Source organism: Aedes albopictus, chromosome 1 (assembly GCF_035046485.1).
Source record: "Aedes albopictus strain Foshan chromosome 1, AalbF5, whole genome shotgun sequence".
In the NCBI taxonomy this organism is placed as follows: domain Eukaryota; kingdom Metazoa; phylum Arthropoda; class Insecta; order Diptera; family Culicidae; genus Aedes; species Aedes albopictus.
Genome location: NC_085136.1, coordinates 216391818 through 216405575, shown reverse-complemented (window position 1 = coordinate 216405575; position 13758 = coordinate 216391818). Strand labels below are relative to the sequence as shown.

The window sequence follows — 13758 nt, the reverse complement described above, 5'->3', positions numbered from 1 at the left end:
TTTTCGACTTACTGACGGTTCCAAAATGGTTCTCGGTCACCAGGTTGCGTCAAATGCTATCCCAAATCGGCCCAGAAGAATCAAAAATCCCGCCCTGAGAACAAAGAGACCCAAAATGCACCAATTCGTTCTGCAGACGAGACGAATAACCGATTTAGGACACAAAACAACAAAATAAAATAAAATGAACGACCACGCGACTGTGGAAAATATCCCCACCACTGCGTTTATTCCACCCAAAATCCAAATTTTGGTGGAAGTACCCCTCGCTCAGTGAGAAAAATCGAAGATTTTTCGTCAAATTTACGTTGGGCGCCAATTGTAAGCAGATGCTTTCAGCCCTTACCTGCTGTTACCCGGCAGGGCGGCCTAAAGCAGGGTACCTCCACTAAATTAGGACTTCGGATGGAATTAATTCGTAAAATAAATAAATTTTGCAATTTAAAATACTTATATTCTAATCTGACCTTAGGAGTGTTTTGCCCCGTTTTCCCCAAGGCACTGGTCGCTGGTCACACGTTGGGGCCCTTGCTGCAAAACGGTGGTGGTGGTGGTCGTCGTTTGTTTCGCTCCCGCACGGCCTATGCGGAGCTTCTTCTTCTTCTTTCTTTCTTCTTCTCTTCACTTTTTCTTCTTTGGGCACTTTCAGGACTACCGAAGTAGTCGTCTTTGGCGATTAGCTAGGGGGAAGAGCGGGCTCCTTTGTCAGATCCCCCCTAGCGACGGTGGTGAAAATCACCGGACAGGCTACTCGCCGTAGCAAGTCCCGGTAGAAACCGCAGTTTACTACCCAAGGATAGCACGCCCCTTTGTACTACCTTGCTTCGTCTTCCTTGGCAATTAGCTACACGGGCGAGACAAAGCTCTATTGGCTGAGCCCGTGTAGCGAAGACGGTGGGATTTTGGACTCTTTGCGAACCGCTATGGCGGTGGTCCTCACCCTAGCACAGCACTTTTCCACTGCACTAAAATGTTCCCGAACCGCGGGCCGGCACTTTTGAGGACTCTTAAAGCGCACTCCCGACGTTGCTGGGAACAACCATCCAGCCAAAAAAAACGACACGGAGATTTAATTGCACTTATTCCCGGTGAAATAAAACGGGGAACGAAATCGTGTTCGTCGCGTTTCGCGGTTCGTAACTTTCTCTTTTTTTTTTCTCGGCTCGACCAAAACAAAATAGCCACCACACACCGCAAACGATTGTTCTGCTGCTGCTCTCGATGTGTGCCATGTGGTTGGGGAGCTTGGGGGTCGAATGCCTCACCGATACAATAAATAACGTTTTTTATTTCCCTACATTCTAACTAAATAAATATCGAATAAAAAGTAAATATAAAAACAAACAAATTAAAATGATCCAAAACACAGTGGTGTACATAAATATAGAACGAAATTGTAACCGCGGGTTACACAAGTTAGCCCAAATGAACAGTTGAATAAAGTTATGTTCATTTAACGTGAATTTATGAGCTGTTAACGTCTGTCAGGCGTTGCGTTATCGAATTTCATTCGCTAAGTGAAACGTAAACATGTTGCAGTTATCGAACGTCTACTGTACTTCCATAATAGGGTGCTTACAAGGGCGCTAATCTATGACACCGAGGATGGCGAGAGGAGCTACAACATCACCGCGGGGGTACCTCAGGGCTTCGTCTTGGGATCGCTACTATGGAACGCGGCGTATGATGGCGTATTAAGGCTCAAACTTCCATCGGACATAAAGCTGGTCGGCTTTGTCGATGATGTTACCCTCGTGGTATACGGCGAGTCGATAGAGAAAGTGGAACTGAAAGCAACGCATGAAATTGGCATAGTGGAGGACTGGATGAGGTCGAGACAGTTGGCACTGGTGCACCACAAAACGTAGGTGGTGGTGCTAAACAACCGCAAGTCTTACCAACAGGCAGTGATCACCACAGGCGGGTGCACGATCATTTCTAAGCACTCACTGAAGCAATTGGGGGTCATGATCGACGACGAGCTGAAATTCGGAAACGACGTGGAATATGCCTGCAAAAGGGCAAGCATGGCGATAATGGCATTGTCAAAGATAATGTCAAATAGCTCGACAATAGTATGGCGTCGCTGCTTGGTCGAATGCGGTAGTGGTCAATCGGAACTTGAGGCGATTCGAAAGTACCCACAGGCTGATGAGCCTTAGGGTGGTCAGCGCATACCACACGGTCTCAAAGGACGCGGTAGGCATGTTGCCCATAGCACTAGTGGTGGCTGGGTTTGCTCCTAAAGAGACTAAAAAGACTAAAAAGACTAAAGAGACTAAAGAGACTAAAGAGACTAAAGAGACTAAAGAGACTAAAGAGACTAAAGAGACTAAAGAGACTAAAGAGACTAAAGAGACTAAAGAGACTAAAGAGACTAAAGAGACTAAAGAGACTAAAGAGACTAAAGAGACTAAAGAGACTAAAGAGACTAAAGAGACTAAAGAGACTAAAGAGACTAAAGAGACTAAAGAGACTAAAGAGACTAAAGAGACTAAAGAGACTAAAGAGACTAAAGAGACTAAAGAGACTAAAGAGACTAAAGAGACTAAAGAGACTAAAGAGACTAAAGAGACTAAAGAGACTAAAGAGACTAAAGAGACTAAAGAGACTAAAGAGACTAAAGAGACTAAAGAGACTAAAGAGACTAAAGAGACTAAAGAGACTAAAGAGACTAAAGAGACTAAAGAGACTAAAGAGACTAAAGAGACTAAAGAGACTAAAGAGACTAAAGAGACTAAAGAGACTAAAGAGACTAAAGAGACTAAAGAGACTAAAGAGACTAAAGAGACTAAAGAGACTAAAGAGACTAAAGAGACTAAAGAGACTAAAGAGACTAAAGAGACTAAAGAGACTAAAGAGACTAAAGAGACTAAAGAGACTAAAGAGACTAAAGAGACTAAAGAGACTAAAGAGACTAAAGAGACTAAAGAGACTAAAGAGACTAAAGAGACTAAAGAGACTAAAGAGACTAAAGAGACTAAAGAGACTAAAGAGACTAAAGAGACTAAAGAGACTAAAGAGACTAAAGAGACTAAAGAGACTAAAGAGACTAAAGAGACTAAAGAGACTAAAGAGACTAAAGAGACTAAAGAGACTAAAGAGACTAAAGAGACTAAAGAGACTAAAGAGACTAAAGAGACTAAAGAGACTAAAGAGACTAAAGAGACTAAAGAGACTAAAGAGACTAAAGAGACTAAAGAGACTAAAGAGACTAAAGAGACTAAAGAGACTAAAGAGACTAAAGAGACTAAAGAGACTAAAGAGACTAAAGAGACTAAAGAGACTAAAGAGACTAAAGAGACTAAAGAGACTAAAGAGACTAAAGAGACTAAAGAGACTAAAGAGACTAAAGAGACTAAAGAGACTAAAGAGACTAAAGAGACTAAAGAGACTAAAGAGACTAAAGAGACTAAAGAGACTAAAGAGACTAAAGAGACTAAAGAGACTAAAGAGACTAAAGAGACTAAAGAGACTAAAGAGACTAAAGAGACTAAAGAGACTAAAGAGACTAAAGAGACTAAAGAGACTAAAGAGACTAAAGAGACTAAAGAGACTAAAGAGACTAAAGAGACTAAAGAGACTAAAGAGACTAAAGAGACTAAAGAGACTAAAGAGACTAAAGAGACTAAAGAGACTAAAGAGACTAAAGAGACTAAAGAGACTAAAGAGACTAAAGAGACTAAAGAGACTAAAGAGACTAAAGAGACTAAAGAGACTAAAGAGACTAAAGAGACTAAAGAGACTAAAGAGACTAAAGAGACTAAAGAGACTAAAGAGACTAAAGAGACTAAAGAGACTAAAGAGACTAAAGAGACTAAAGAGACTAAAGAGACTAAAGAGACTAAAGAGACTAAAGAGACTAAAGAGACTAAAGAGACTAAAGAGACTAAAGAGACTAAAGAGACTAAAGAGACTAAAGAGACTAAAGAGACTAAAGAGACTAAAGAGACTAAAGAGACTAAAGAGACTAAAGAGACTAAAGAGACTAAAGAGACTAAAGAGACTAAAGAGACTAAAGAGACTAAAGAGACTAAAGAGACTAAAGAGACTAAAGAGACTAAAGAGACTAAAGAGACTAAAGAGACTAAAGAGACTAAAGAGACTAAAGAGACTAAAGAGACTAAAGAGACTAAAGAGACTAAAGAGACTAAAGAGACTAAAGAGACTAAAGAGACTAAAGAGACTAAAGAAACTAAAGAAACTAAAGAGACTAAAGAAACTGAAGACGATTTGAAAATGTTGACGTCAATGAATGAACCTATAAACGTAATACTGAATCGAAGAAAGTTTCAACATCTCAAATGAAGCATACTAGTTCTCTAGACGGTGACCTACGGCAAGTAGGTAATAACGCAGACAGTATTGTGAAATTTACATACTTCATTCACATTTAGTTGCTATGCATAGGTCAGCCAGCAGAGATATTTTCGGGGCTGATTGACAAGTGTATTGTGATAATGATTTTACCATTAAAGGTCTAGCTACAGACCGGTGTTCCCTTCCCATGCCAAAAGAAAATAACTCCAAATTAATATTATCTAATACACATACACGATCAGCTCAATATGAATCACTTCAGGGCAAGCACCCAGCACTTGTCTGCTAAAAATCACTTATGTTAGGTGTCGGTATAAATATATCTGCCTGCGAAAGTGCATGAATGACCATTCAAGTCTGTATCCCTGGAAACCACGTGTAACAAACACATGGCCCGCATTGACGTTCTCTAGCTTTAAGGCCAAAAGGGGTTGCTGCACATTAGCTATCCATTCAGATAGCCAGCAGTCCTAAGGAAAGTAGTATAAACAGAACTAGTTTGGAAACTTATTAAAATACGAATAAAACAAGTAAATCGAAAATCTTCGTGGAATCGTATACAAACCAAGTTCCGTAACCGCAATGGCAGAGGACAATTCCTGGGTGTTTGATTCGCTGGTGTGCTTCCTGCACGGTCCGGTTTGGAATGCACCGCTTCAAACCTTTATCGAGGACAAATCGATTAGTAAGTAGGATAATGATCTCGCTCCCTGGAAGCACAGCACGACCAGTCGATACGGGTGAATAATTGATAACATTTCTCTGTGCTAATTGTAGTTTTTGATCCAAACGTAAAGCCCGATGAAAACAATCCGGAATTCCGGAAGGTCCATGACGAGTACAAAAATCTGGTCGACTACATGCTCGGTTCGTTCATGGAGGAAATGCAAATCACGCCGGAACAGTTCGAGTTTGCCTGTTTGGAGGGTCGCAATTCGGCGGCCATGTCCCAGTCTCCAGCGCACAATAATGGCGCTGCTGGTGACAAGGAAGGCCGCTCGTTCTCCTTCCATCAGGGATTGTTTCAGCAGATTTGGGCCGCCAACGACATTCGGATATTTATCCGCATGATGACGCAACGGAACGTGGAGATACAGTTGCAGGCGTTGGATTTGATCGAACGGAGACAGGCCTCCCAGTCGTCGTCAATGGAAAAGGACGACTTCGGAGGGTCGGAGCCATTGGTCGCCAAGCGGAAGGAAGAACAAAACCCTGCTATCGCTTCAGCCGAGGGAATAGGGTAGGCATAATAATGATTGACTGAAAACGGTTTTTGGATCGTCATCATGAACACGATTTTTCATTTTACTATGCTTTTTTCCAATGTCTCGTCATTCTGCAGTGATTCGGCTACCGAACAGGAAATTGAACAGGATATCATCAAATCTGTGGACGATGAGGTTAAGGAAACGGCTCCGTTTGCACCGAAACCCGTTGCCGATGCAGTGGGTGATGATGTTTTACACGAAACTAACGACAAATTTCAACGTCTGAATTTGTTCTTTGAACAGGACAGGGTAAGTTGGATGCGTAGCATTAGGTACCGTAAACCGGGGTCAAATTGATCAACGGGGTGAAATTGATCATTCGGGTACTACATTGTAATTCCATAAGAGGAACTCCTAAGCGTCGTAATGATCTTAAACTTCTACGTCATCTGGTTCGTAGATGTCTAGAGATGAGTGTAGACTTTTATTTTCTTAGAAAAGAGTTAGTTTTGCCTTATTTTTTTTAAGAATTTGCAATGTATTTCTCATTTAGCTGAAATCATTGCTACTAAACAATCGATTGCTAATAGGACTACCCGTAAATTCTCTGATTTAACATTTTTGTGGAGCCTTGGTTGGGAAGTTATCTAGCTAATCACAACATGGAATAGTTAAAAAATAGTTCATTTTATGATAAAATAGTCATTTATTGTGATAGAAATCACTTATTTCAAATGAAATTGCCTGCCTTCAGGCGTTTAAGGGGAATTTTCAAAATTTAATTTTGCATTTTAAGTATTAAATTCACTAATTGTAAGATTTTGAACGGTTTCAGAAGAGCAAAATTAAGTGGAGAAGGAAATTTTCCTTTCCAACCGATGCTCAATTGTATACTGATCAATTTCGCTCCAAAGTGGCACTTCCAATTTTTTTGATTTTTGGAGTTATTTAACTTAAAGTTTAAATTTATTGAACAAAAATCTGTCACATGGTTCCATGGAGATCCACTGGGTACTTGTTTTACAGAAGTTATTTTGGCAATATTTGAATTACCACTGATGCCCTGGGCTTGGATTATATCTTCCAGGAAGCTTTGATTTCAGGCATGTGGTCGATGGCCTTTGCAGTATTGATTAGAATAGCTGAATGTATAATCAATGGCAAACAATTCTGTAAGAATCAGATCTCCAAGTCATCTGATATAGTTATACTGATCATGACGCTGCATAGTATATCGAACATTTGTCGAAGTCATTTATGTGCCGGGAAAATATAATTCCAAGTTGGAGAGAATATTACAAACTGAGGGAGGGTAATAGGCCCAGTCAGACCCCTGAATGGGCAATGTGGGTTAGTGTATGGGAATGCCATTGAAGGTTTGTAATATTCTCCGAGGCTTTCGAAATCCAACAGGGCGCATCCCGGGTTGCGGATAGGGGGAAAAGGGAGATTTTTCGCATTTGTACTGTAATCAGCCAATGTGATATTATCTCCTATGGTGTTGTAGTGCGAATGAATGATCTCATTCTATGGGAATTCGAACCTTGTAATGTATTGTTTATTAACTCCAATTTTCTAAGCTTGACAAGGTTTTGAAGACAAACGTGTGATGAGAGAATTACCTAATAGGAAAGTCACATCAGCAAAGCTTTTACATATGCAAATGCTATCCATTGGGTCATGCCTAGCATTTAATATGTATGGTAATGACTGGTTCTTACCTAGCAGGGGTACTACAAGACCACGCGGACAATTCGATTAAAGGCTGAATTGGGGATAATATATTTTCCAGAACTGAAGGGACATTTTTTCCGGGGTGACTGGCGAGTCGGAGAGGGTAGAAGTTTCCGTTTGTTATGAGCATGAGCATAGATGACCGTACTATTCGTAGTTGCTACTCCGTGATTGACCAGAACAATCGAAGTTGCACAAGGAACCAACAGACGGAGCTTGGGAGTAGCTTACCGTCCTCAATGTGCATCTTCGAGAATTCCAAACTTTATTAGGTCAATAACGGTGCCGGCCACGTCCTTACGGTCATCGAGGAAGGAAAGGAATGTTATTATGACGTGCGTTGCTTACTAAAGACCGAGATCACCTCTGCGTCTCCACGTCTGTCATGGGAAGGACTTTTTGTTAGTGGGGAGGGGAAAGGGCGCATGATATGAGTTCACTTTGGTAAGTGGAGTGATTCATGCAACCCTATTAATATCAAACCACTTATTTTCATTTGGACTAAAACAAAACACATGCCGACATCGAAGATGACGAACCATTCAGATAGTTTTCGAAGTGCGAAAATTAACGAAAGAGAAAATAAAGTGATTTGAACCAACGTGGCTTTGGAACTTGGGCCGACACTTGACGTGACGAACATTTCAATGTCTGTTGACTAAAATCGCAAAAAATGTTGATGTTGCATTTATCGTATCATAAATCGCCCCGTACGAAGATGAGCAGTCAAATAGACGACGACGACGACCGAATGAAAACGCGGCCTGTACACTTTTCAAAGCCAGCGCGCGATGCTTTGCTGCTGCCGAACTACCGCACACTACTGACTGCTTGGCGTCCCGTCGTCGGAACTCGCAGAGAAAAGAGAAAAAATCGCAAAAATCTAGCAAAGCCAGCGCGCGATGCTTTGCTGCTGCCGAACTACCGCACACTACTGACTGCTTGGCGTCCCGTCGTCGGAACTCGCAGAGAAAAGAGCAAAAATCGCAAAAATCTAGCAAAGCCAGCGCGCGATGCTTTGCTGCTGCCGAACTAGAACTACCGCACACTCGAAGTTTCCGTTTGTTATAATTGACAAAATAAACAATCGGGCGCTTTTTCTTTCTTTGACTTGCTTGGTATTTTGTGGATTATTGTTTTTTGGTTTTGGAAGGTATGCGATTCACTATTGAGCCTTAAAATTATTTTGCATCTGAATAGCATTGATATTGTCAAGTCTGTACCAACACCCTAATCCCACACCAAAATACCCTTTTCCTATCCCATGGCGTTTATGTGGTCAGCAAAGACTATTCAGCCATTACCCCTCCTTATCATCGGCTTTGGACTGACTTGCGCTCTCATTGCCCCACCAAATGCTGCAAAATGAAAATGAAAATGAAATATTTGAATTACCACTGATGTTATCCGCAAAAGTTGTTTTAAAGTGATCAATTTGACCCCATATTACGGTACTCATCACTTATTAAAATCTTACAAAAATGAGACACGCTTTTGACTATTAAACAGCGAAACATTTTTTTTGTCTCAAAAGCAAACGTATGTGTATCTTTGGGCCGCTGGATTCGAATCTGGATTCAGATTTGCTCCAGCTCGTCACAATGTTGAGCTATACAGTCAAGACTTTTATAAGATCACTGGTGGGGCGCAATAGGGGGGCGCAATAGGAATCCGCTTAATGGGAGACTGAGAGCTAATGTGATTTCGTCTTTTTGGGGGTGTGGTTTATTATCTCGGGTGTGTTAAGAGATAGCGCAATACTTTCTTCGGCAAAGTTTTAGGGCATGAAAAGATCTAACATTTAGAACTTTGGTTCATATGATTAGTTGGCAACTTGGCCGCTAGATGCACTATCAACAGTTTGATGATAAAATGCACTACAGGAACCATATCAGGTTGGCAAGCAAACTTTACGATATGCGACAGCTCAAGACCCTGATAATTTGAAAGGATAGCGTCCCGGATAAAAAAAATACCATTCATTACATGGTACCTAATTATTATTAACATATGACTGGTTTTATTGTTCACAATAAAACACATAGTAGATATATTGTTACTTTCTACAATAGAAATCAAGCCCATATAGTTCATACAATAAGCGAACATTAGCTGAATTAGTGACTAATTGATTCGATTGTTTTTCAATAGTTCTATAATAATTTAAAGTTACTATCAGTAAAAATTAATTTAAGTTAGTTTTATATAGTTGAAAAAGTGCCTGCAAAGTTCTCATGGACTTTTTATTAAAAAAGAGTTTATTTCTCAATTACACTTAAAAACAATTCGTGACAAATAAATAACAATAAATATTATTGTTGCTTGGATCATGTTTGTATAATCAAATACAAAATCACTTGACATATTTTTTTATAGTTTTTGTTTTAAATTTGAGTACAGTAGATGTTTCGGTTATCGAATGTTATTCGCTAATACTTCAACGACTGACAGACGTCAAGCCGTGTTGGCAGAGAAAGCTTTCAATGAATAACTGAGGAAGCTCTGAGGAAGTACTTATAGAAAACTAGCTGAAAAGCAGATTTTAGCCAAGTGAGGACGTTACGACAAGGAAAAGATGAACAATGATTTTTCTAATGTTTTCCAATAAATTAAAGGAATCTAGTAAATGGTTAACTACCATTGATAACAATACAAATACAATTTGTTTAATTGGGTCAATTGAACATGCAATAATATTTGTTGTTATGTAAACAGATTCCGCCTTTGAAAAACCAAAGAATTCATATTTCTCGGTAACATTTTTCTTCAGCATTTACAGATACTAATGGCCACATGAATTGTGAACGATTTATGGTATGGATCATACGACCTGAGGTCTGACTTGTGATATTTGGCAGTTATTTGAAAAGATTGATGATAGATCTTATCAACAGCTGCGAAGCAACACATACCAGACAAGCAACACATACCAGACAGACATCAGAGTGTTCGACTCTTATCATAAAATGTGCATATCATTCTGGCGGCCGTTTTCTGGAGGAATCGTTGGAATATTTTTTGGAGGAATTCCTGGTGACATCTGCGGAGGATTTCTTGTGGGATTTTTAGGGGAAATCACTGAAGAAATTATTGGAGAAATCCCTCGAGGAATTCCTGCAAAAATCTTTGAAGCCCTGGAAGAACTCCTGGAGGTATACCTGGAGGAATTCCTGTAGCAATTCCTGTAGAAATTCCTGGAGAAATCCCTGGAGGAACTTTCGGAAGAACGCCTGGAGGAATGCGTGAAGGAATTCCTGTAGGTATTCCTGTAGAAATTCCTGGAGTATTCCCTGAAGGAGTTCCTGGAGTATTCCCTGAAGGAGTTCCTGGAGGATTCTCTGGAAATTTTTTTGGAGGAATTTCTAAAGGAATCAATGGAAAAAAGCTGGATAAATTCCGGGAGGAATTTCTCGGGGAAATTCTGAAGGAATCCCTGAAGAATTAATTGGATGATAACCTGAAGGAATTACTATATGAATATCTGCAGGAATTCCTGAATCAATTCCTGGAAGAATTTCTTAAGGGATTCCTGGGGTAAATTCTGGAGAATTCTCGGAGAAGTATCTGTAGGAACTTCTGAAGGAATCTCTAGAGGAATTCCTGGAGGAATCTCTGGACAAATTCCTTGAGGAATTCCTGCAGGAATCTTTGCAGGAGTTCCTGGAGGAATCCTTGAAGTAATTTTGAAGGAATCCCTGCCACAATTCCCAGAAAAATCCCTAGAAGAATTTTGTAAGTTTGTTATTTGGTAAAATTCTATAATAAGATTGAAAAAGTGCTGTTAGAGGAACACTTGTGGTTTTCAAGAAAAATAAATATTGATAACATATTATTAGAATGGTTTATTACTTGACAAGTTTTTTTTTAATCTCAGAATTATTGATTATCTTAAGTTGGCTCGAATTGTAGAAAATGCTGTATCGGCCAAGGGGGAGTGGAGGGCGTGAGCCTTCCCCTGCCTCTCTCTGGCTATGCCCACCTACGCTACCCCTACCCCGCTGGGAAGAGTCACTTTCTGTAACCCTCTCTTTAAGCTGAGTGTATCTGCAGGAGTTATCTCCATACGACAACAAGGTCTAAAAATCTTAATAGGGTATTGGTTCCCTTATTAAGCATGTGGCTCCCATTTTCATCCTACGAAAAACAAAGGATTGAAGCGCTGTTTGTTTTGTTTCTTATTTTTGTATTTTTTGTTAGAAGTGAGCACCCATGGAAACAAAAAGAACGGAATCAATCGGCGCCGTAATCGCTTGTTTTCGATTAGGATGGATATGGGAGCGTGAGATTACTGATGGCACACATACCCTATTACATGAAACATTTGTATCTGCCTTTCCCAGATCAACACAGCCGATATGCGTGCCCGACAAGAACACCTTCGCACCCAGCGGGACAAGATTCTCCAGATCAAGAAGCAAGCTCGTGCACGACAGCTAAACGAATCCATCAAAAAGAACAACGAACAACGTCCTGCATCGGCCCAGGTTGCGCAGAAACTGCTGGAATCCGATGCGACCGTTGGTTCCGTGGTTCTTTCGGATCCTCCGGAGTCGTCGCTACAGCTGCGTAAGATGCTGGCACAACGACTCCGCACCGAAGTCATCGATGACAATTAGGATGGGAGGAGAGCTTGATTAAAACCTGGGGATGTCACTCTTTATAGCATTTGAAGTTTTGTTGTGGAATTATTCACGTCAATATGATTTTAACGCAGTTATGCAGTCAAAGGTATAACCTAAAATGCTACTTATGGTAGGAGAAATGAATCAAAAGTGTTTTTGCTACTCGTGGCTTGCGTAATCGTGCATTGAATCAACACTAATACTCAGCAAATATGCCGTTTGTGATATAACTGTACTTGCCTTAGAGAACCAATAAAGATTCGAATTTTTGGCAGTATGAGAGGGATTTGATATTATCCGAAATAAAAAAAATCCATTTTACCTTACCAGATGTTGTTTTATTTCTCTTCCTCCATTAAAATGCTTAAGATTTACTAAATTGTCAAACATTGTCGAATTCTTCGCTAATCCAAAGCCACAACGATTGTTGTTGTATCGAAATCATTCCCAATCTGATCAACTTGCGCTTTCCTCCATCCGGATGGTTTAATTGTTAATGTATTTTAGATGCTTTATATCAAAAGAATGCACAGAGAATTGTTTCAAATTTGTCACTTGTGTTTGAATCGCGAGTTTTGACCTATTTTCTTCCTGTGTTGTATAATTGTCCTATTAGCTATGTTTTAATGTTAATCCAATTAGGGTGTTGAGTTTTAGCTTCTTCATCTAGTTGGCTTGCTTTCCTATGATGGGTTAGCGATCTCCCCCGTTTTTCTATCCGTATTCATTCATCTACTAAAATGGTTACGCGAATGGCATTCTTGATTTGTTGCTTGCTTTGATTCTACTTTTGGTTGCGACGATTTTTTTTTCTAGTAAGCTTGTTTTTTTGTTGTTCTCTGTAGGGTAATTCAAAAGAAATGTTGTTCCAAGATGGCGGCGTTCAGCTTGACAGAACCAAATCGTTTTCTATCTGGTTTAATGGTGGTGGTGTAGTTGTAGAATTTGTGTATACAATCGCAAACTGTTTTGCTGCTGTTTGTTTTGCTAACCCTTCCAACATTCAAAGCGCGGTGCATGTTTGTTTTGAATCAAGAGTGGCTGACTTTCGTTTGCTGCTTAACATTAGTATAAATACTGATGACCTACTACAATTACTGAAAGTTGTGTTCTTGATTTTCGACTTCTTCTGTTTTCTTCTTCGTTTATTTACTAGTAGTAGTTTTAATTGTATCTTTACTTGCAAAAATAAGGCTTTTTACAACAATATTCTTACGTCTGTTATCTTTACTTATGAGTAGAGTGTATTCATTCTTACATAATACGGTAACACAACATAAATGTTATGGCTGACAAACTAGAGGAAGTGATTCTGGTTTAGTTGTTTTGGACATTTGACGATAGATGCCAAAAGAAACTGGATTTCATTTTACTTAGCTAGTCAAATTCGTTCGTACCTCGGTAAGTAGGTCGTCAGTGTTCTTACCAGGACCCTGCATGCCGCGGTTGCCGGAATAAAAGTTTCAGTTTTTGACGTTTCATGGATTCATACGCATGGCTTAGATTTTGCTAACACAGTTGACAAAGATTGTGGGCCGCACCGAGAATCGAACCTAGATACCCTTAGCATAGTTTTACTTGATAGCTGAGCAGGCAGAGCTATATGGGCCACTTTTTTATTTGAGATATTTATTTTTAGAGCCGTAGATAAAAAATAGTAATCTTAGACCTTCTCCTTCTTTTTATGTGTGAAACGTGGACTTGGGCCATAACCTCTTCTTCCTCCAAAAAGTCTACGTGGTTAATGAATAATTTTTTTCAGAAAATTCTTAGGAACTTCTTCTGTGATTTTACGCAAAACTTTGTCAGTTTTTTTTCTTCAAATAAGCTAGTTATTAAAATTTTAAATTCTGAACAACAACGAAACGCCAAAC

General features: G+C 39.7%; 1 protein-coding gene across 1 annotated transcript; it reads left to right on the top strand.

Annotated features, from left to right (window-relative positions):
- The first annotated feature begins 4814 nt into the window (after positions 1-4814).
- LOC134285468 (cilia- and flagella-associated protein 36-like) lies at positions 4815-12161 on the top strand. The gene is made up of 4 exons (XM_062846232.1): positions 4815-5005; positions 5098-5560; positions 5663-5837; positions 11603-12161. Exons 1-4 carry the CDS (start codon positions 4903-4905, stop codon positions 11876-11878), a joined length of 1017 nt encoding a protein of 338 aa, XP_062702216.1. The 5' UTR covers positions 4815-4902; the 3' UTR covers positions 11879-12161.
- The last annotated feature ends 1597 nt before the right edge of the window (positions 12162-13758 follow it).